The 25,170-nt window shown below is 40.2% G+C and overlaps 1 protein-coding gene across 28 annotated transcripts in view; it reads left to right on the top strand.

The window, feature by feature from the left end:
* Window positions 1–7,658, top strand: part of NRCAM (neuronal cell adhesion molecule) — a 277,700-nt gene extending 270,042 nt beyond the window's left edge. For 27 of the 28 annotated variants that reach the window (XM_079149978.1, XM_079149972.1, XM_079149970.1 and 24 more), the window contains one exon: window positions 5,310–7,658. In XM_079149978.1, the coding sequence (XP_079006104.1) occupies window positions 5,310–5,547 (238 nt within the window). In that variant the 3' untranslated portion in view covers window positions 5,548–7,658. The remainder of the gene's footprint in view (window positions 1–5,309) is intronic. The other variant, XM_079149990.1, reaches the window with a different exon arrangement.
* The last annotated feature ends 17,512 nt before the right edge of the window (window positions 7,659–25,170 follow it).

Raw genomic sequence — 25,170 nt, 5'->3', positions numbered from 1 at the left:
ATCATGTCAGTGTCATAAGGGTAAAATAATGCCAACAATGAGAAATACTGAACTGATTGAGAAAAGACAGGTAGTTCCAGCAAAACGGGTTTCATGCGGGTTTCCATGCAAACACCAGGATTTTGTCTTCCTTATCTCGGCACCTGCGCGTCCACATTCTGTCTTCTCTTCAACAGAGACAACTACAGTTTCTTTAATTTTCCAGAAATTCTGTATCTCAGGGTATAGAAAAATGTGTGGTGAGGGTTGTCTTGATGTTAGATGTTGGCTCTGGGGCTGAAAGCATGTGAAAACCTCCTGCAGCACCCCCATCCTCTGCACCCAAGATTTTCATAGCATTTGAGTGCAGCCTGCAGATGCCATGGTCCAGGGGAAGCCATGTCTTAGGAGTACAAATCTTCACTAATTTAACTCACTCTCCTACACATTTCTCCTGTAAGCAGGTGAGCAGATAATTACTAAAATATCTTATTTTTAGAGTTCTTGTGGTTATAATTCTGTACAGGATCTGCACACCATCCTTGGCTGGTTGTTAAGAAGCTACATCTTTGATATAGCCTGGGAAATTTAAATATTTGCATGAGTTGAAAATAAACCATAACATTTCATATATTTTCCACATGGTGATGGATTCCTATTTTCTGTGATCATGCTTAAATGAATATGGCAATGTACTGCTCACTTTATGAATCTCAAATATCAATTTGCTATTACGGTGATGTGAAACCACGACTTGAAAAAATGTGACGTTCCCTGAGTAACTATGCAACCTACACTATTATGACTTGATTAAAATTGAGGTTGAGTTTTGTGAACCAGCTTGGAACAAAAAGGCTGTTTTTGTTTTACTTTCAACTCAACCATGATTCCTTTATATGGTATTTATGATTCCTTTATATGGTACTTAATTTGACAAAGTTCTCAGGTTTTTTTTTTTCTATAAAGGGAGATGGTTGTTCAAGTATTAGAAGGTCTTCAAAGCTTTTCTTTGCTGGTTCTGTGATTTCTATACTCTCTCTGAGCTGTCCACCAACTACTTTTAATATAATTTTGTTTCCAGAGCAGTACATAGCAAGTATTTTGATTATTGGCCTCATAATCACTATTTAATTTACATTTATGTGGTCATCTTATTTTTTGTCCTGAGGTGAATTCATGTGTGCTATGTTTGTGAAGCATTTTCAATTGACTGTCTTTACCTTTTGCTGTGAGTTTCTCAAGATGGAAAGACTTTTGAGTGCAAACCCAATTGGAGTGAAGACAAAAACTCTTATCACACATGTAATGGCATTGATCATGGAGGGGCCAAAGGAAATAAAGTTCTGATGGGTGTCTCCAACTTGAAACACAACTTAGTAGTATGATTTTTTCTTTAATGAATCTTAAAGTTCATGAGAACAATTCTACATGCAAAAACACTTCCCCAAATTCCTGAACACCTGTGTTACAGAGTGGCTTTGTCCTGTGATTTTCAGACACTACATCAGAATTTTTTCCTTTGGGATTAATTTCTGTTTAAAGAAATCAGAAGATCTTTATTTTCTTAGATGCACAATTAATGAAAATGGTTCCAACTGTTTATTACAGATTTTTTTTAGATAATACTTTTGTCATTTTCTTCCTAAATCATCAGGGTTCTTTCTCTGCTTTGCACCTTCTGAAAGTTTTGAGCTCTTTATCACTTACTATTTCTTATTCTTCTTCATTCCAAAAATAAATTATAATGCTGATCACACATTGACACACACAATAATTAGGATGATTGCCTAAATGTGAATTAATTCCATGTGCGATTTGCTTATTCTCCAGCCTGAGAATGAAACTGTTTCTCTGTGGTGTACTCTGAGCCACAGGACATTTCATAGTGCAAAGAGGGATGGAACTTCAATCGTGGCCAAATTTGTTTTTTTTTTTTCCATATGCTATAACCCCATGCCCTGAACTCCAGCACCCACCCCTAAGCAGTTACCCTCTCATGGAAGTCTGCAGTTTTCTTTGTTTGTTTCTTTAATTATACAGACAGTAGGATCTGCATCCTTACTAGCATATAGAAAAATCAGAGAAACAATGCAACCAACTGTGTAAGTATTTTCTTATTCTTTAGATCCATTCTTTCTGAAACAAGAATGAACCCAGGTGGTAAACCATATGTCCATGGTACTTGAACTCATGACTTACTGCATAAGTGGAGACTATTGCCATAGGAATTTTGTCATTCATGTGAATGTGACCATGTCGCAAGAATGCTAACACACACTCACAAAACCTGACCAAAGCCAAACTGTGTCACTTTTTTTTACATACTTCAGATTTATTCTCCTCATAAATATGAACTGATGTGTGAGCAGAATAAATAATGAGAGTGGGTTGGAGTTTCTTGGTTATGAATGTCAATGAAACCATGATGTTTTGGCCATGGTAGGATAATGACTACAGGGCAATGACACATGATTATCACAGATTTATTTGCTGCATTTATTTGTTCAGTAGGCATTTAATAAGGGCACATTCCCGAACCAAACTCTGCTGAAAAAAACACATTGAACTCCTTAAAATTTATCCTAAACATAAAAGGAAAATATATTTTCATGTTGTATCTGCCATTATAAAATTAAGAAGAATGAAATTTTTAATATTAGAATTCTGAAGAATTTCTGAAATGCCCATCTCTTTTCCCATGAATTCATCCTACCAATGTTTACTGAGTGCCTACAAGTGTTTTTGACTTTGCGGGCCACGTGCTTTCTGCTGCAGCTCTGCAATTCTGCTGATATAGCACTAAAGCAAGCAAAGGTTCATACATAGTAAATGTGCACGCACCAAGTTAGCTGTAGTTTACCAATGTCTACTCTAGGGTGGGCTATTCTCAACGCTTGATGACAGAGTAATGCTTTCAAGACATAGGTCACATTTTGTCACTTAGCCATTGAAAATCCTGTAGTGGCTTCCTATCTCGCTCAGTGCTAAGGGAGAATCCTCCGTCTCACACAGGTCCCTTATCTAGCCCTGTTTCCTCCTCCCTCCTACTGTTCCCTGCCTCTCACTTGCTCCTTCAGTTCCAGTCACATCTCCTTGCTGCTGCTCGTACATGCCATGCTGCCTCCTACCTCAGGGCATTTGCACTGCTTGTGACGTTTGCCAAAATCACTCTCTTTCCAGCTGTCCACCTGGCTGATGTAGCTCTTCAGTTTTATCTGGTGCCACTCCTTAAGGAGTCCTTCCTGGACATCCTAATCAAACATCAACCCTCCCTCCCCTTCCCTAACACCTTCCATCCTCTTTACTCAACTCTGTATTTCCTATAGTACTAATAGCCTTCCAACATCACTAATTTTCTTTGGTATATTGATAGTTAATTGTACTGTACCCTAAGAGAAGTCAACTCCCTGAGGTCAGAGTTTCAGTCTGTCTTCTTTGCTGCTCTATCCCCAGTGCCTAGACACTCAATAAACATTTATTGGATGAAGGGATGAGTCCTTCCATGGCTGAGTCAAAGAAGTGCCCTAGACAAACATTTCCTGTAGTATCCTTGGTTCACTAGTTCTACAAAGCAGAATGAGACTGACAGAATGCAGGTGACAAAATTCTGCTCATTATTGAACTTTTCAGCAGCACTGACTTTCTCACCAAGTCATGTTCAGTATTTCACAGGAAACATTCCAGCAAAGCCTAGAGATTAATGATTAAATCCCAAAGATGTTGTATAAACTATTTTCATCACAGATTAGAAGCTGAATGCTATGTCCTCCAAAATGCCCCCAGACAGGCCAGCCCAAGGATCTGTGATCCCACCCCAGTTGCTTATCAGCAGTCATGATAATACAGATTTTCAACAAAAACTTGCATGTTACTAAATAGGTAATTTTAATTAACATATGCCAGTGTCATGTTGCTAGCATTACTTCCCAGTCTTCAGATATTATTATTGAAGTATTGAAGAAAAAAATGAAACCACTAGTAGAAGATATTGACAAAGAAGACAGAATATTTGTGCATCTTAAAATCTTTGTAGCTTGGCTAAGGAAAAAAATCACTCTCTGAAACAGAGGGAGCAACTAAATCTCAGCATAAATTTGTTAGATAAATTATTGCAGCAAAGGCAACCTCTTTATTACAGTAAGACTTTTTATTTTTACTAATATTGTGTGTTTCCTATTTTGCCGTGCATTTTGTTCTTTGAAAAAAAACAAAATATTGTATTGTATTGTTGCCTTTTTTTCTTTTCTTTTTCTTTTTTTTTTTTTCTTTGCCCAAACATTACTATTAAGAAATAGGCCTGCGTGCATACCTAGTTACGTGAATGGCCATGTACATGTACATGAACATCCTTTAACATAACGATTACTCTTCTACTTCCAGAAATTGTGCTTAGGTGTTCAACAAAGAAATAAATAAGAAAAATAGTGATTACTATAAAGACTTCTAAAGTTCCATTGAAGTGCACCCCTCAGCTTCCTGAGAATATAGTCAGGTTGGATGACACAGTGGCAGAAGGGAGGGGGTTGAGTGCAGGAAATATTTGATCTTTTACGCTGACAGCACTCACACTCTTTAGAATATATTGGCATGCCATTCATAGTATAAATTGTGTACAGCTTTTAAGTTAAGGTGTGTCTGTTTCCAAATTAATAATTTTTTACCCATGACTAAAAGTTTTATAGGAAAAAAAATACTGTGTACTATCAGTATAAGGATTTTGCTTTTCTTCTTAGGCTATTTTCATTTGTTTCTTCTGCATCCTTTTAATGGGATTTGTAGGTCTCTTGAAAGGTAAGGTTGAAGTTTACAACTGGTAACAAAATTATTTCAAATGCAGGATTTTGCTTCTCCTTCTGACTGAGAAAAAAAAATCCATGTTTCACATTTAACCAAAATCATGCTCCATTCATATCTAAGGAATCAGTGGTGTTAATGCAGTTTAACATACTAATAACTTCTCTACCTGCCATAAGTTTCTCTTCTCACTTTAAATTCAAAATAGTGGTTTCCATTTTTTCTCTATTCTTCCTTTTTTAATGCTTGTGATTATTTCTGGAGTGCTTTCAAATCAGGTGTCAGCCTCTCTCATTGAAATTAACTTGCACAATTGGAAGCCATCCACTCTGCTGAAGACTTCATGATTCAACCATTTCTGCACCGCTCTTCATTCCAGCTCCATCCTAGCCACTGGAGTCAGCCTGACAATTAGATTTGGCTACAGAAGCTCAGGACTCCAAGTGCTTTTTCATAATTTGCATGCATGATCTTTGAAGAAAAAGATATGTTACCCAACTGCCAGTTTTGACAACAATGTTTCCTCTTTTTTCCAGTGACGCAGAAGACCACAAGCCTTTGAAAAAAGGAAGTCGAACACCTTCAGACAGGACTGTGAAAAAAGAAGATAGCGATGATAGCTTGGTTGACTATGGAGAGGGGGTGAATGGCCAATTCAATGAGGATGGCTCCTTTATTGGACAATACAGTGGTAAGAAAGAGAAAGAACCAGCGGAGGGAAATGAAAGCTCAGAGGCACCTTCTCCTGTCAATGCCATGAATTCCTTTGTTTAATTTTAAGCTCTTTGCCAATGTCCGATTTCTCTAGAATGTTTATCTTAAGCACTTGTTTGTCAGCCCTCTCATACTATGAACATATGGGTAGAAAGTATGTTTTCTGCTGTATGTTAATATTATGAGAACAGTTAGAGCAAGAACACAACTCAGTTAAATGACATTTCAATGTGAACTGGAGTGCAAAGTGCATACTTTTTCATTCAAAGTGGGTTGTCTCGATTTCCTCAGAACTGATCAAAATGATGCAACATCGTCAACAAATCATGCTATTTCCTCTTCAAGATACAGTTCAATAGGATGCATGAAAAATGCTACACATTTAAAGGACATACCTAAGTTAAGTATGTTATTAAAACCTGGTTTGATACTTTGTTTATACTATCCTCCGCTGAATCCTTAAATATGAATTCCGTTTTCATTGTCAAGAGTGTTACTGTAGTATTCTCTAGACCTTCAATGTCTTTGTGGACATTGTTGTGAAATTGGTGATCCTCTGTCTAGCTGTTGTTAGTCTTTTGGAGAGACTGGTAGGAACAGTATGTACAGTATATACTTGCTATATAAGTTAATTATGACAGTTGCATTTGCTGATGCTACTGAGACTCTGTTACCTGCTCTTTGCTCCTGTTACTTCATAGGCTTCTTAATCTTCCAGGTATTACAGCAGCACAGTGTTCTCTTTGTACATTATCTGTGTGTGGTTGTTTTTAGGCATAAACAGTGTATATTGCAACACATTGGGGCATTTGTGCCATACTGAATTAATTGAAAAAAAAAATCACTGTAATTAAATTTCAAAAAAAAATTTCCAGAAAACACAGGGCAAGATACATGCAGTGCCTTCCGACAATAAGCATTCCATACTATACTGCATTCAGTATCAGCCAGTACAGTGGACTCCATCCTAGATTACTGTCATTGTCAAAAAGTAACTTTTAAAAAGCAGAAATAATGAAGACTGCAATGCTGAAAACAAAAGAGAAATGGGAAAATAAAAGTAAGGAGACGGTTTATTTGAAGGGGCATTTCCCCATAAATATAAAAAGAAAAACTTTATCATCAACTAGACCACATGATAATTTGGTTTCCATTTGAACAGGTCACCTTCAGTAAGAATGTCAACATGGTATAAAATTAAAAGAAAAATAAACAAGTTATTGCAAAACTAAAATCATACAACAGCATGCCAACAGTAATTCATACTCTGTAAGACTTTACCTATGTGAGCTTTTGAAACTCTCTGCAGCATTAAGCAATGTATATGCAAATTATAATGGACACACTTCAGAATCTAAGAAATCTGACAAGTGCTTAAAAGGCCAACAGTCTAAGGGATTACATCTGCAGCTTAAGAAAATAAATATATATATATATATTCTATCTTATTCATAAACAATATCTATCAAATGGTTTACCTCTAAATATGAAAATCTTTAACAACCTATGGTTGAAGGAATGCTCAGTTTCATTTGCCAATAAATTGGTTTCTCATAACTTGCATCAAGTTTAATTTTAAGTAAAGCTTTTTATATGTAGATATTTTGTTGAATTTGTAAATATACCTAAAGTGTAGATGCTATATGCTTATAGGAGTTACATACAAATAAACAAGTAAACAATGTTTGTGTTGCACTGTGTAAGAAGTAAGCTAATTGATGCAGTGCATGGGATTGGAAAGTTCTAAGTACCTTTTGTGTTTTTTCTCCCTTTTTGCTGTGATGCAGAAATAGTGAACTTTTCCACAGCAGGTTTCTAGCTGAAATCTTCAGAGCTTTGCCTATGGAGCACAGTAGGTTTAATCACCTGGCATCTTTGGTAAATGCAGGTAAAGCATAGTTTGAAGTAATCCCAGGTCAAGATGGCCCTAAATGCTTTCATTTCTCTATATCCACCTATCCTTTGAAAAACAAAAATAAAAATAAAATGGACTTGCCTCGACATCAGAGAGCACAAAGATAAAAGTTATTTTGTCAATGTTTCAGGAGAACAATAAAAGTACAGATTTTTACCCTCCCATAATGGTACATGCTAAATTTATCTGTGCATGGAGTCACTTCTGTAATAATGCAACAATTTTGTATTAAAAATTAAATGTGGTTTTAAAAGTCCCTCTCTCTTTTGTAATTTATCATGTGGAGTGTGGATATCTAAGTCATGGTATATGTAACAATATAGGCAAATGTGAAAAAAAGTAACTGTTAAACCCTCTTGATCTCTTTGTGTTTTTGACTTTTTCAAACATGTATTTCCTGATGGCGTTCTAAAATTTCTGTTGTTGTCATTTTTTTTTTTCCTGGGGATTGATCTCAGGACCTCTCATATGCTAGGCAATTCTCTACCACTGAGCTACAGCCCCAGCCTTCTGATGTTTTTAAAGTAGGGGAAATTTCAATTTTTTACTTTTAAAAGTTTGTCATATGTGGAAAAAAATTAACATCAAACTAAATATAATATAAAAAGAGACAATAGGGCATAGCAAAAATTATTTTAATGAAAAGCAAGAATAGATACTACCAACCTTTTGAGGGTAGGTCCAAAAATGCCCTCAAAACTATTCAGGTGCTGCCTCCTTTCTCAAAGTCTGATTCATCACCCAGTGCCCACCATCAGTTATAACCCTTTCTTCTGCCTGCATGGACCTCTACCCTCCTCAGCCACAGGCAACTTGGATTTCTTAATATGACCTGCCTAATGGGACAGTTTGGACATTGAAAAGTATTCCATATCTTCCACTCCCTTCTCTCCAACTCACTCTTCTAGTCGTCTCAAAACCATCCAGCTCTGCATGTAGCACAAGCTGTTTGTTCCCATGTTCTATGCCCTGCCCCTTCTTCATAGGTCCCTTGTCCTAGCATTGCACCTACAAGACCCACTGGCGCAGAGCTCCCTCTCTATGCAGTTATTTGAATTACATGTTGTCTAAGTGGACTGTAAGATGCTGTGTAGTCCTCAGTATTTTCAGCCATCAGGCCTTTCTTTCCGTTCCCGGCTTTGGGCCAGATTCACACACCACAGCCTCAGTTCACGTCAGTCATTGCTCTGCTGAGCAACAGGGGCTGGCAAAACATGAGCCTGACCACAAAAATCATCAGTCCATTGCTGGCATAAATTGTCTTCTTCAAATGGTTTACAATGACCCTGATTTGGTTTTAATGACTAATTTTGGTCACCCAACCTAGTGAATCTCTTCCAGCGTATGAGAGTTTTTCCTACAGATGACCACCAGAGGGCCCCCGTGCTTTATTTAGCACTCGTGCACACACAGGCATGACAGGCAGGAAAAGCCACTTCTGGAAATAGTGCAAACTACTTTGATAATCATACTGTGATCTGATGTGCAGAAAATGATCGCCTGCTGCAACAGGGAAAATGGGATTTGCAATTTTCTCTAACAAGTTCACAGCTTCCAGGGTGGCACAGTGACTTCTGCAGGGTGAAGGGATGAAGGTGCCTCCTGAGTCCCGACGGGGTATCCCCATCACTGATGTGAGTTGGTAGGGATGAAGGGGGAGCACATCCTTGAGATGCTGAGCATGCTACTTTGTCTGTCCAAAATGGCTTTGTTTGTGGTTGTAGAGTGCTCACACACACATACAGTTTAAGCACAGACAGATCTTGTTTTTCACTTTTAAAAAGGGGAGGGAGATGGAGAGAATACTGCTAGAGTATTTATATTAAATAAATAGTCGCTAGGGGTGGTGGCAAGATCCCCGGACTGGAAAGAGATGAAGACTCACATTCCAGCTCCACTGTCAACTAGCTCTGTGACCATGTGTACACAAACCCCCAATCTCTCACCTCTCTACACCTGCTCCTTAGCTAGAAAATGACAGGTGGCAGATGATTTCTAAGACACCCTTCTGCTTGAATCCTGTGGGTCCTAGTAACTAAAAAAGAAAAATAAGAGCACCCTCTTTATTAAGTGGAAGAAGGAGATCCAATGAGCAAAATCGGATATGATTCCTGCTCTAATGGAGCCTGGAGTCCAGTCTCCAGTCTGGGGAACAGACACAACCAAATGACCACCTAGATAGATATGTAATTCCACAGTGAGGTAAGAGCTAGGAAGGGAAGACACACAATGAACTATGAGAAATGATGGCAGAGATCAGTCTGGATGCGGAGGTCAGGAAGGCTGTCCTCAGGAAGTAAGAGCCGAGAGGTGACAGACAGGAAGAACCAGGGAGGAGCAGGTGGGCAAGGCTACGGCCAGAAGGGCCAGCATGCCTGCAGCAGCTGCAGGGGTCAGGTCATGCTGGCCTGAGGACACATGACGAGAACACGCATTAATTCAAGGAGCAGTGGAAAGTACCGGAGGGGATTAAGTCAAGGGTTACATGATCAGAGGGTGCGTGCTGAGGGAACAGGAGGGGTGGCCCTTTGGGCAGGGAATGCCCTGGAGAATGGTAAGAGATTTGGGGGGAACTGTTTTAGACAAGTCATGGATCCGGGTCATAGCATTGGACATGGAGAGAAGTGAATGGATGGATGCAGGGAGTTGGGGAGAAGGCAGGCATCAAGGATGCTTGCCTTTTTTTTTTTTTTTTTTTTTTTTTTTTTTTGGGGGATTGAACCCAGGGCCTCATGCGTGTTAGGCAAGCGCTTTACCACTGAACTACATCTCCAGCTCCTCAAGGGTGGCTCTTAAATTTCTGACTTACCTAGGAACTCAAGAGGTCACTTAGGTAGAACATCAGAAAATAACCAGGTTTGGGGGTAAGTTACATATAAGAGCACGTTGATAGGGTGAGTAAGAGCAGGTTGATAGGGTGAGGAAAGTGAAAACCTCTGACACATTCAAGAGGAATGGCCAGTAGGAATTGGATATATGGGTTTAAACTAAAAAGAAATTCCCAAGATGATGAGTTAAGCCATGAACCCCAGATACGATTGCTAAGAAAGAAGAACACAAGTAAGAAGTCTAAGGACCAGCCTTAATAGGGAACTCCCAAATGCACCACACAGCAAGAGGAGGGTGGCTTCTACAGGAGACCAGCCAACAGCTTTCAATCTTTGGAGCTTCTCACTGGGAGACATAAGGACAATGTGTTGTCCTGGAAGCCAGAGGAACAGATTTTTGCAAGAATAAGAGCAGTTTAGTATTATATAACACTGAGAAATTGTGCAAAATGAGGATCAGGGAATATTTATAGTATTTAAATACATGGAGGTCATCTGAGACCTTAGTAAAGACTGTTGGGTGGAGTGTGGCAGCAATTGGGATGTGACGAAGGGAGCAGAGGTGAGAGATCCAGACATGGACTACCCACCATCCCTAGCCTTGGTTCCTTGACATCCCTTCCACTATAATAATACAATCTAAGCATCTTGCTCTCTGCCCACAACCTCTGCAATCTGTTGTTTCCTCTCCTTTCTCTCAAGCCTTCAGCTTATTCCTTTGTTCTGGTCCCTTCCCCAACAGATGTTACAGTCCACATTTGTTTTCTTTTATTTTTTAAAATTTGTTCTAATTAGTTACACATGTTAGTAGAATGCATTTGGATACATTGTACACAAATGGAGCACAACTTCTCAGTCCTCTGGCTGTAAGTGGTTTAGAGTCATGCTGGTAGTGACATCATTCATACATGTATATAGGGCAATAATATCCAACTAATTTCACCATCCTCCTCACCGCCCACACCCATCCCCTCCCCTCACTCCCCTCTGCCCAATCAAAAATTCCTCCATTCTTCCCTACCCTGCACCCCCCATTATGGATCAGCATCCACTTATCAGAGAAAACATTCAAACTTTGGTTTTTTGGGTTTGGCTTATTTCACTTAGCATGATATTCTCCAGTTCCATCCATTTACCTGCAAATGCCATAATTTTGTTCTTCTTTAAGGCTAAGTAATATTCCATTGTGTATGTACACCACGTTTTCTTTATCCATTCATCTGCTGAAGGGCATCTAGGTTGATTCCATAGTTTAGCTATTGTGAATTGAATTGCTAACATTGATGTGACTAAGTCACTGTAGTATGCTGATTTTAAGTCTTTCGAGTATAAACCAAGGAGTGGGATAGCTGGATCAAATGGTGGTTGCGTTCTAAGTTTCTGAGGAATCTCCATACTGCTTTCCAGAGTGGTTGCACCAATTTACAGGCCCACTGGCAAAGTATAGGTGTACCTTTTTCCCTACATCCTCGCCAACTCTTATTATTGCTTGTATTCTTGACAATTGCCATTTTGACTGGAGTGATACGAAATCCTAGAGTAGTTCTGATTTGTCCACATTTTTGAATGATGGACTTTGCTCTAACATCCTTTTCTACTCTGTCTTACCTGAATACCTATGGAGGTATCATGTGGTTCAGGGCCAAGTCTCCAGCCTGCCCCTAAGAACAGGGGGTTAGAATGGAGATTAGTGCCATTGTAAACTCATCAACCTCTTCAAATGGCTCAATCCTCAACACTGCCTAGGAGACCTGCTAGTTTTCCCAGGTAAACTTAACTCTCAATAATGACTGTCTCAGATCCTCTTCCCTCCCCTTGAGCATTGCACCCTGCCGCCTTTACAACATACCCTGACAAATCGCTTCCTACGGAATGACCTAGCATCACAATTTACTAAAGAGAAAGAAAGCAAAGCAGCAGAGATGGGAATTTCGTCCCCTCTGCTAGCCTGCCTCCATGGCCTCCCGCTCCCTGCCTCTACCTCCTGTTATAGCGGAGGAGCTGTCCTTCCTGCTGTCCAGGGCAAGGCTTTCTCCCTGGGTATGGAGGCCTCCTCCTCCTTGGTGGATTCTCACCCATCCGTTATCCCTGCTCCTGCTCCGCTGGATCATCTATTGGCATTTCAACAGCTCGAGTCTCTGGGAAACAAACAGACCTTTGACATCTCCTATTCCCCATCTCATTCACCCCTTTTGGTTTTCATCTTCTCTCCTCCACTTCATGGTCAAAAGGGTTGAAATAATACCAGGAAAAATATGTGAGGGTAATTGCAGAAGCTACTATTTGCCAGACAGTACATCCTTTGTTCCTTCTACTGCCATAAAATTTCTCCAGACCTGCTTGGTTTATCCTATAGACCATGTTTTTCTTCAGTTGTGACTATGATGCTTATTATCTCAGTGAATGACTCAACAAAAGAAAATTTCTTTTTAATCAAATGTTCTCAGCAAGCCACCTGGGAAGTCTTTAAGGTCTGCTGCCTGCCCACTCAGCCCCACAGAGTCTCTCTTGTTATTTTCTGAGCTGCGGGTTAGGCATCATGATTTTTAAAATTCCCCAGATGATCTTAATGGGCATTAAAAGATGGAAACCAGTGTAAAGGAACAACTCATTGCCACACTATAGTGTGTGCACTTGAAGCAGTCAGTGAACAGAAATTTGAATGCATTTCTTCTTGTTTTTGTTTTTTCATTTTAGCCACTTATTTTTTTATTGTTTGTTCTATTTAGTTATACATGACAGCAGAATGCATTTCAACTCATTGTATACAAATGGGGTACAACTTTTTGTGCACCATTCATGTAATCATACATGTACATGGGGTAATGATGTCTGTCTCATTCTACCATCTTTCCTTCTCCCTGCCCTCTCCCCATCCTTCATTTCCCTCTACACAATCCAAAGTTCCTCAATTCTTCCCTTCCCCCCGCCTGACTTCCCTGTTATGTATCAGCATCCACTTATCAGAGAAAACATTTGGCCTTGGTTTTTTGGAACTGGCTTATCTCACTTAGCATGATATTCTCCAACTTCATCCATTTACTTGCAAATACCATGATTTTTTCTTTTTTATGACTAATATTTCATTGTGTATATATACCACAGTTTCTTTATCCACTCATCTACTGAAGGGCATCTAGGTTGGTTCCACAATCTAGCTATTGTGAATTGAGCTGCTGTAAACATTGATGTGGCTGCATCACTGTGATATGTTGATTTTAAGTCCTTTGGGTATAGGACAAGGAGTATGATAGCTGGGTCAAATGGTGGTTCCATTCCAAGTTTTCTGAGGAATCTCCATACTGCTTTCCAGAGTGACTGCACCAGTTTGCAATCCCACCAACAATGTCTGTATCCTTACCAATATCTATTGTTGCTTGTGTTCTTGGTAATAGCCATTATAAATGGAGTGAGATGAAGTCTTAGTTTTGATTTGTTGAATCATTTCTTTACACCGCCCACTGGTGGCTCTCAAATTCTTTTCCTCTCATCAAAAAATATCTAGAGAACACAGAACACTCAGATACAGCTGGCAGGAATATAAAATGGCACAACCACTTTGAAAAACAGTAGCAGTTTCTTTTCTTTTTTTTTTTTTTGCGGTGCTAGGGATTGAATTCAGGACCTTGTACTTGCAAGGCAAGCACTCTACCAACTGAGCTATCTCCCCAGCCCAGTAGCAGTTTCTTTAACTGTTAAATGTAAATTTACCATATGACCTACCTCTTCCATTGCTAGGCATGTGCCTGAAAGAAATGAAAACCTGTGTCTACACAAAGACTTGAACATGGATGTCCAGAGAAGCATTATCATAATAGCCAAAAACAACCCCAATTTTCATGAGCAAATGAATGGATAAACAAAATGAGATACAATTGAATGGTAGGAGTATGCAATGAAATTGAATGTTATTCAGCAATGTTTGAAGAAATGTTAATGTACACCACAATGCAAAAGACCCTCACAAACATTGTGCTAAATTAAAGAAGCCAGACGCAAACAACACATATTGCATGACTGCATTTACTTGAAATGTCCAGAAATCAAGCCTATAAAGACAGATAATAGATTTGTGGCTGCCTGGGCCAGAGACTGGGTACAAGGAAGGACTGTAGACTGGGGGGAGGGAACTTGTTGCAGTGAGAGAAGAGTCCCAAAGCTGCATTGTGTTGATGATGGCACAGTTTGGAAAATTTACTAAAAATTATTGAATTTTATACTTCAAACAAGTAAATGTATGGCGCTAAGTTACACCTCAGTAAAGTTGTTCAAAGAAACCATTCCTAGGCTTATATTTGTCAAAGTGAATAGGGCTGTGTATAAATGAAGTCACAGTCCCGTGTCATGGTGCCCCTCACCTCCAGGGCCTCCAGTTTCCTCAAGGAGATGATGCAAGACCAAGGGTTCTCAAAGTGTGTTCCCCAGAACAGCAGCCCCAGCATCACTTCTTAGAAACGCAGATCCTCAGTCCACTCCAGACATACTGACTCAGGAGCTCTGAGGATGGGGATAAGCATCTGTGCTTCCAAAAGCTCTCCGAGTGATTCTGAAGCACATGAGTACATGAGCAACGTGCCACTCAATCTACTGCCCGGCCTTTCTCCTCTCCCACCTGTAGATCCAAAAAGGAATTGTTTATCCATTGAGAATAAAAGAAGAAACTGGACTTTTTTCAAAATAGTCAAAACGAAATAACCCAAGGTCCATCGGTAGGTAAATGTATAAATATCTTTAGGTATACTTGGTATATAAGTAGTTTTTATAGCTGATTAATATTTCATTGGCATGAGTATTGAAATATTAATCAGTTATAAAAACTACTTACATAGATTTCTCAGTCTACAGAGTGAAATAAACTAAACAAAGAAATTTCATTTCTATCAAACACTGAAATGGGCAAAACTAGCCTACAATGACAGAGCAGATCAGTGACTGCCAGGGGATGGGTAGAGATTTACTGCAAAGGGGCAGAGGGAACTTTTAGGGATGATGGAAACAGTCCACATCTTGACTGTGGTGGTGGTGGTCATAGGAGTGGTTCATTTGTCAGGACTCACAAAACTATATTCTTAAAATGAGTGTGCTTTATTGTATGTGAATGTATCTCAATAAAATTGATTTTGACAGGGAAAGAAACTGGGCAAAAGTGACTCTTCTTAGTTCTCTCTTTCTCTTTGGTCTGCCTGCCCAAAAAAAGGCTGGGGATCACTGGGCTCTGTTGGTCTTCAGGTCAGTGGTCTAGGCCCACCATCTGGGGAAAGGTCTCTGGACAGCCATCTCTGTCCCAGCAGTTATGGCTGACCATCAAAAACCACAATCTCCAAACCTGTCTTAGAAATGAAGAAATATTTGATTTCCATCTCTGAATCCCACATCTGTACTTTCAAGTTGACCCTAAAATCAGACCTTTTCACCCTGATAGCATTTGCCAGAGCTATGTCTGTTCCATCCTTCACCACCAGGAGAATAAGGAACAGCAAACGCTGGTCCTAGCACGGGGAGACAGTCCCTTTCCAACTTTTGTCTCTATTTCTAGGCCTGTGGCAAGGCCACTTCTGGGGCCTTAGCTTGTTGGTGTCTCTATTGCAGTAAGTGTATGCTAGACAAGCACTCTACCACTGAACTATACCCTCAGCCCTTTCTTCTCTCTCTTATTTTTCTCTCTCAGGCTTTTTACCATCCTTACTCTGTGCTGGCACTTCTCTGATTTTTGCTTTCCTGAGCCTAAACAGCATCCTGTCTTCTAGCTCTCAATCCTCTGTCCAAATGCAGTGTACTTAACATCTCAAAATTAATCTGTTCAAAATTTAAATCTTGAGGGTTTTTGTTTTTGTTTTTTAACTCTATAACTCTTCTCTTCTCTTCTCTTCTCTTCTCTGTTGTGTCCTAATCCACTCAGGGGGCTATAATAGAGTATCTTAGACTGCTAGAATAATAAAACAACTGAAATCTAGTCCTCACAGTCTGGAGACTGGAAGTTCAAGATCAAGGCACCAGCAGATCTAGTGTTTGATTCACAGATGGCATCTATTTGCTGTGTCCTCAACCTTGGAAGGGGGCAATAGAGGTCTCTTGAGTCCTTATATTTGATTCCTCCAAAGACCTCACCATCACAGGGTGAATAGGATTTAACATATGAATTAGTGGGGGTGGTCAGAAAACATATACTCTATAGCAGTGCCAGATTTCAGTAAATGGCACCATGTTGGTTCAAGGCAAAACCCCAGGAGACACTGTTACAAGTTCCCTAAACCCAACAAATCAATGGTCCATTCTATAGGTCTATTTCCAAAATCTATGTTGAGCAGACCCAAATCCTTTATCTCCAGTCTCCCGGCTGCACTGCCTGCTTCCCCATTGCCCTCTGTGATACTCCACAGGATAAAGCAGAGTTGGCAAACATTTTCTTTAAAAATCCAGATAGTAAATAACTTAGGCTTTGCAAGCCATCCAGTCTCTGTTGCACCCACTCAACTCTTGTTTTGGAGTGAAAACAGCCATAGACAATACTTGAATGAATGAGTGTAGCTATGTTCCAGTAAAACTTTATTTGCAATAAAAGGAGGCTGGCCAGAATCAGCCCAGGGGCCATAGTTTGCTATGTTCTCTACAACAGAGAGATTCCTGCCTCAAATACTTCATAGGCTTTCCACTTGACTTATGAGAAAATCCAAATTTCAGACCTCAGTCCTCTCCCTCCCTTCTCCATTCCCACTCTGCCACACTGCCCTTTCTTTACACATACGAAGTCCCTTCCCACCCCAGAAGCTTTGCATTTGCTTTTTCCTCTTCCTAGAGGTTCTTTCTCCGGGTCTCGGCATGGTTCAGTTCTCCTTCTCTAGGTGCCTCCTCTCACCCTGTCTTTAAGTAGACTCTCTCCTCTGTTACTCTCTCACCAAACACAGCCCACTATTTGTTCCCCTATATCTCCTATCACTGTCTGAAATCCACTTGTGGATTTAGTCATTTCTTTCTGAATGTCTGCATTTCCAACTAGAGCTCTGGGAAAGCAGGGCTTAGGTCCTGTTTTCACTACACATCCCTCGGGCCTAGAATAAGATACCTAGAATTTACGTATTTTCTTCTTCATTCAAGGATAGTTATCATGTGCCTGATATGTGACAGACTCCATTTTAGGCTCATGGTTTACACTTAATAAATACAGGTTGAGTGGATAAAGGCAAATGAGTGATTACTACCATTCCCAAATTCTTTCTGTAAGTTTCACCGTGTGATCATTTTTCCATATACTCTAGCATTTTTAAAGCAATTCTCTCCATTGCACATCCCCTTTTAATGTGCAGAGGGCTTCTATGTTCATAGTTGAGATACTACTCCATCTAACTACTGGAGACTCTTTTTGAGGATGCATGACCATTTTTGCAGGGTGGGAGTTTTACATTTCCATCTTGGCTCATGCAGCCCCTGGAAGCCACATTGAAATGCTCGTTTAGCCACATGAGGACTAAAAAATCTCTGGGTGCTTAGGGACTGGTTCTCAGCTAACCCAGGAACATTTTACCTTGCAAATGTTTAATAATCTCCTTTGTTCCTTTTACCAGACTGTGGGGGTCAGAGCCTCAGGTAATACTTTGAGTTCAATGGTTGTTAATAATTGAGGTTGACAAACCAACCTCCTGAAACCATCAGGGCAAATGACATGTCTTTCCCTTAGCACCATCTCCCATTTGGTTGTTCTGCTAAGTGCCTTCTCCTTTAGACCTATTTTCCTCTGCCTTCTCTGGGAAAAAAAAAATCAAATAATAAATCTAGTCCTCTAAAAAGAAAAGATATAATTTTATATAATGCTCCTGAATAGTGTACAAGAAAACAGGCATGCAGCAGCTTTTCACAAAAAAACACTGTAATTAAATCCATGTTCCCAATAAGATGCTGCTGTATTGAGTGGAAAAACAAGGATATCAGAATCAACAGTGAAAATAAAAGCAGCAGCAAGGGCATCTTGATGGATTCAACTGACAACTGATTAGTAGGGGAGGAACAGGGAGACAGTGGAGGGTCCTCCCAATCTTCAGTGGGAAGCGGACATGGAATTTGGGGTCTGTTGTCTCTCTCATTCCTTCCTTCTCTTAATTTCACCCCAAACTCCCAAGATGGCAGCTCTGATAACTTAGAACCCTGAAGAAAGTGGAAGAAAATGGAAGCCCTGATCCATTTGCAGTGAACCCTAGAAACTTTGACCTGCAAAGAAAAGACCACACATCTCCAGTGCTGTGGGAAAATGCCAGTGCATTGAAGGATGCTGCCACCGCCTTCTGGTCTCTTTCCCCGACTGAGTCCAGAAAGGTAGAATAAGGAAAGAGCATTTTATAAATCTTCATGCAATTTTATATTCCCAGGGTAAAAGCCAAAATGAAATGCCAAGTGTGAATATGACCTAAGGACTAGATGTTTGTGTCCTTCACACCTCAATTCATATATTGAAACCCCAAGCCCCAATATGACTGTATTTGCATTTAAGTCCTTTATGGGGTAACTAAACTCAAATGAGGCCATAAAAGTGAGACCCTGATAATTGGATTAGTGTTCTTATAAAAAGAGATTGCATGAGCATTCCCCCCACCCCACACCTCCTTCTGCCATGTGAGGACACAAAGAAAAGAAATCCATCTGCAAATCAGGAGGAGAGCCCTTACCAGGAAGTGGATTGACTGGCATCTTCATCTGGGACTTCTAACCTCCAGAACCGTGAGAAAATAAATTTCTGCTATTTAAGCCACCCCGTCTGTGGTATTTTATTATGGCAACCCAAGATGACTAAGGCATAATCCTTTGCAAATCCTTTATGTTCTTTCACATTCTCTCCTCCAAATGTAAGCAATCCTTGAAATGTTTGCCTACTTTATATGTGTTTTCAGCATTTAATCCTCTTTTTAGCTAGGAATTGCTGTATTAAAGTGAGAAGAAGAAGAAGAAAACAACCAAGCTGCTAGTGCTTGTTGAATGTCATGCACCATACAAGGCAATGCATCTATCATTGCCATTCAATATTCTTATCAATCCTGTGAGGAAACACCACTTTTCTTTCCAAAGTTCACACAGCTGTGGGAGAGATCTAGCATATGAACTCAAATATGTTTGACTCCAAAATATAAGCATTTTCTCCTTTTACTATTCTCCTTTTATTATTTATCCTTAAATCTAACATATCCTTAAATCTAAACTACAAAAAAAGGCAAGTCTGATATCAAAACTAGGAGGACAACAGATCTGTGAATCTGTCTAGTTGTGAAAGACAAATATTTAAAATATTGAAAAGAAAGCCTGTTGTTTTTAGAGATCAGTAGACCCTCAGTTCAAAGGCTATAAAAAGGAAAGACACAGCCATCTCTGGGTACCTGGATTTGGAGCTTCCTTAGTTTGGAACTACCTAGACCTGGACCCACACTAATATAAGAACAGAAACCCACATCTTTCTCTTCCTACATTTTAACATATAGAGCACAATACGAGGACTGTCAGTTTTGGAAAATCACCTCAGTCCTAATGGTTGTGAAGCAGCCATATGTTCCAGCAGGCTGAGCCAAAACTGTCTCAGTTTTCCCCAAACCTGAAAGTTGCCTCATAGAGTTTCTTACACTTGATGAGACATGATAGAGGTTGTCAGGGGTGTGTCATGATTACTTTCCATCAAGATGAGAAGGACACAATGAGAATATGAAAGTCATGACTTGGGGGAGACCAGCTCTGCTCGGGGAAGACGCTTATGGACAGACAAGGACTTTGAGATCTCCAGTCCCCTACTCTTCTTAGCCAAGCAGAGTCTCGCCTCTATTTTATACAGAAATAATAAAGAAGAGAGGGCTTATTTGGATATCTGGATTTGCTCCTCTGTATCTAGTGCTCCGTGAAAGAATTAATCCTTCTGTAAGAATACATCACAGAGTCCATGGCTAATCCAGTGTTCCAGGAGGACTGGAAGAATAGAAACAATAATCTCTGGAAGTGGAGACTTAGGTGCCTTCATGCCCAATCACTCAGGGTCTGGGACCCAGCACTGTGGTAGTCCATAGATCATGATCACAAAGACAGATGTCATGGTGGCCTGAAGTGCCACTCCAAACAAGGGGAGGCATTCTGAAATACTGGGGGTTAGGACTTCAACATGTGAACTTGGAGGGAGAGGCAGAGGACACAGTTCAAGCCCAAGCCCATGGGTAAATGGGTAAAATGCCAATCCCTCCTGTAGCTTCCACATATGCCAGTTGGATGAGGGTTGCTAAGGGAACAGGATAAAGGTCGCTGCCCTTGAGGAACTGCAACTTGTGCCTAGACCCATCTTAGGTGAAGGTGGCATCAAGTTCACACTGTCTCGGGTCTGGGACCCCAGACTCCCTAAGTCATCCAAGTGATGGTAAATCCTATGCCAGGACAAAGCTAGAGTCTCACCTGAAGACCCAGGAGAATAATGAACAGATTGAGGAAGGAGTCAGTGCACTTAGAATGCTTAGATTCTTAACAGTGCTCAAGAGTTTTCTGCAAGTCTTGTTTACAACTATATTTTCGTTCTCTAAGCTGTTTTATGACCTAAGTCTGAATTGATTACTGAGTGGGACGCATTGGCATTTCTCACCCACAGTGCCTTCCGGGAGTGAGCATTCAGGGCTGCCAGGAAACAAAGCAAAACAGAACTGCACTCTAGGGAGTATTTGGCTCAGATACAGTGATTGATAGAGCAAGGGGAAGTTTCCTTGGCGTGGCAAAAAGGAAAAAGAAGAAAAACCCAAGAATTAGTGGTGACAGAGTGATAAAAAGGACAAGCAGGAGGAGCTACCATGAAACAGCTACAAGGAAAACCATGTCAAATTGGGCGGCCCGCCTTTCCCTGCACAAGCGGGAGCATCAGTAAAAACCCGGCCAGGCTTCCTCCAACTTTTAAGTCTGTGCTCCTGTTGGGCACATTCCATCTTCTTAGAGGGGTCACTCTTAGTAAGCCCCCACCGGCTGGTCTTCACAGCTATAAGCCACGGTTCCCTTGCTGTATCATCTCATCGATGGGAAAATTAAAAGAAATATTGATTTTTATCATTTTATTTTTAAAAATGGGTTGATAAATAGCCAATTGTTAAATATTTATTCACGATTCTGTGATGTACAAGTGCTCTTGTCACCCAGTACGGGATGAGAGAAGCATTCACTCAACAAATATTGAGTGCCCGTTATCGTAGGCACTGGGAATGCAGGGTGATCAAGATGCAGCCCAGGTCTGAGGGACATAAAAACCAGGAATGGAGGGATACAAAGGCAGCAGCCATAGCACAGATGGCAGCTGCTACCAGAGACATATGTACAGCGCACCCAGAAGAGGGAACACAATCAGGGCTGGAGGGTTGGGGAAAGGGTCCTGGAGGTGATGCTGAGACTCCAGTGGCATGAAGGAGATCATGGTAAACCGACTTTTCCTCTAAAAGGCAAGGTCACAAATATTTTTGACTTGGCAGGTGTTTTGTCTCTCTCGCAACTTCTCAACTGTGCCTTGCAGCGCACACAGTGCACCACAGACAATATCTAAACACATCAATATGACTGCTTGACTACATGTTATTTATGGACACCTAAAACCCGTATCTCATTTCACTTCTATGTGTCACCAAGTAGTAGTCTTATGATGATTTTTCTTAACATTTCAAAATGTGAAAACCATTCTTAGCTTGTAGGCCATTCCAAAGCACAAAGTAGGCCCTACTGGGCCTGTGGTTTGCTCACCCCAATCTAGATGAAGATGTAGGCAAGGCACCACCTGCAGGGGAAACAGCATCTGGGAAAGCACACAGACACAGGCAGAAAAACCAAGCAAATATGAAAGATGGTCATTTACAGGATAAAATCGTGATTTCCATGTAACCATAAAACAAACACATGCCAGTGATTTTAATTCATTAATTAAGGAGAGAATTTTTAAAATTTTATAACCAGTTCAAAGGAGAATATTTTTAAAACATATATATATATATATATATGTGCGCCATCAAAAAGGCTGAAAACAATTGACTGATATCTACATAGTGATAATCAATTGTATCTCTACAGGATCCAATTTACATCTCCATGAAGAATCATTTTCATTATTGTCAATATTCTAAGACTTTTAGAATTGTAAAATAGCTCGAAGTCAATGAAAGACATACATAAACAGGATGGATGTGCCACATAGGATACCCAGACACCTCTCTGCCCATTTGAAAGATGTTAAGCATTTTTCTACCACAGTTCCTTGTGATCAAAAGGAGAGGGTCGGTTCACTACCCATGTTAAGCCCCAACAACCTGGTCTTTTCTACCTCTTCTTCCCCCGCTTCCTTGCCATGCTAGTACATCTCAGGGGAATTAAAGAAACATTGATAGCCATGTGATATCAGGAAAGGGCGAGTTACTTGACTTCTTTGTGCTTCAGGTTCCTCATCTCTAAATGAGAATAATTCAGTATCTACTACACAAGGTTGATGTGGGGAAACAATCAATCAGCAACCTCATACTCCTACAAAACATTTCCCTGGATTCGTTGAAAACTTCAAGTGTTCCACAATGATCCAAAGCCACCACACCAAAGAATAAAATAAAAGAAACATGGCCATCCACATGGGCTGTTAAAGCAGGGAGATGGTGGGTGGCTGTGTACGGGGGTAGATCTTTAGCTGAGTTACTTAGCTCTCTAGACTTTGGTTTCCTTATCTTGGGAACAAAGGGTTAGAATTGTATCTCTCTAGTCCTTACTGGGTGTCACATTCTATACAATTGTATTACCAATTTTTGCATAGAAATGAAACAGGTTTTACTCAGATATCAACATTCTTAAAATTCAGTACATTTTAGTAGTTTTCTATACATGTTGAAATGTATTTTTAAATTCTTATAAAAAGTACAAAAACAAGTTGGTGGACTTGAGTCCCCTGCAGTCTCTTCAATGACCTGCCAGCTTCATCTGCCTCGGTCTCTCTCTCTCTCTAATTAGGGCACCCCAAGGGAGATTCTGAGGTGAGCCATCTAGGGTAACTTTGGGATGCAAGCCACTGTAGGCTCCATGGGTCTTCCTATCTTCCTTTGTTAGAGAAGAAATTGGGAAGGTTGTAAGAAAAAACAGGGCAAATCCATTGGGGTTCTCTCCAGTTGCTTGTGGTCTCTCTAAGGTAGCAGAAAGCATCAGGTCCATCGGAAAGGGTTTGCCGCCTGAGGACTTTTCAGGCAGCCCACACCCATCCGTCCTCAGCTTTGGCGGCTGGTGTCAGCTTCATTAAGCACAGGGATCTTCACTCAGGCTCACAGATCCTATTAAAGCCTGACTAGCTGTTTCAAGGCTTCTGGGAGTGAGTAATCCTCCACACATCCTGTAAGGACTTGCAAGGCTCGCTGGGCCCAGTGTAGAGTTCTGGAGTCTGGGCAAGCCTTGTTAGGTGCAGCATCCCCAACCCAGATAGGTGGCCCTCAGGGCAGAAAGACAAGCCAGGTCACAGGCAGAGCAGAGTCGTCAGCAGCTCTGGTGAAAATAAGGCTGCTTTCAGAGGAAATTCCTTGTCCTAAGGAAGAGATGAAACGTTCTCTCACTTCACTGTAGTTGAACTGAAGGCACTGAATCGCATGTTTGCAGCAAACGACGTCTGATAGGTAAATTGTATCCGACGGACATAGCCAGTTTTGAAAGTTCTAGGAACCAAGATTTCACACTGCTGAGTTTGAGTCTTGCTCCTGCTCTTCAGCCTGTCCTCTACTTCTGAGAGGAGAGAGAGCAAGCAAGAACAAGAGTGAGAGAGGAGAGATCTAGAAAGATTCTATAAGATTGTAGACTTTCAGATGATTTTTTGGTTTCTTCATATGTCTTTGCATCATCTGGGTTTGGTAAATGAGCACATGTGATTGTTCAGAAAATGCAATAAAGCCATTTTCTTTTTGACAAAGAAAAGTGAAAGATGCCCAGACTTTAAGAAGACTTAAGCTCAGAAACCACTTCTTTATTCACTGATAGAATGACCTTTCTGTTCAATGGCCAAATTCTTTTTCTTGAAACTATCTCCTGACTTGCAGCACACCATATCTAACCCTAATCCCAATAGGTTAAGCCTTTCTGAAATGGAGGTAGATATCCCAAGACATGGCATCGGTTTACAGGAAAATAGCCTGTAGGACCTATTCGTGATTATTTGAATGGAACTTTTGAAATTTAAACCCTATTGTCACTCGATTTTCATTACAAAATTGGAGATAGACTTATAGGAGGGAAAAACCTCAAGATATGATAAAGTCACTCAAGAATGCAGTAAGACTTAAACTTATATATTTCAGAATGAATAAAAATGGTTTGTGGAACTGCAATGTTTGAAATAAGATTAAAACATAAATATTCAGTGCCTACATTTTTATGCTTTGCATAATAAAAGTCCAAAGGAAAAATCATTGTATTGGACTACTTAACAGATCAAACCCATCAATCGATCAAACTGCAAAGTTCCTCAGTTTCACTCAAACTCCTGCTGAAATTTCTACCTAAAAATGAAATATTGACCTTTGATCTCCTAATGCCTGGAGATTTGTGGAATATTTAGTTTGTCTAAAAAAACGGAAACACCTTAGTTTGGCAAATACTGACTGCAAGTTTTCCCTGTACTTAATCTTGAAATGGAAAAGTCATGGCTCAGGATTTACTGTCTTGGATGTCAGACGTGAGCAGATTGGCTTGACCTGCGGGGAATGCAATAACATTGGTATCAATTTAAAATTTAGCAATAAATAAAACAGCACAAATTATCAGGGGAAAACCACTGATAACACTTCTGAAAACCCTTCAAAATGTAAAACATAAGTGTTTGGGGAAAGTTTGTCCAATGTATTCCCTGATGTGTAAATATTGTGTAAAAATGAATATCTCATTTTGGCTCAGTTCATAATTGTTATTCTTCCAAGAGGTGTTCTCCATGAATTTCTAGGA

This window comes from Sciurus vulgaris (genome assembly GCF_902686455.1).
Source record: "Sciurus vulgaris genome assembly, chromosome: 8".
NCBI classification, from domain to species: domain Eukaryota; kingdom Metazoa; phylum Chordata; class Mammalia; order Rodentia; family Sciuridae; genus Sciurus; species Sciurus vulgaris.
Note: the sequence above shows the minus strand (reverse complement) of the source record. Positions and strands in the feature narration are given on the sequence as shown.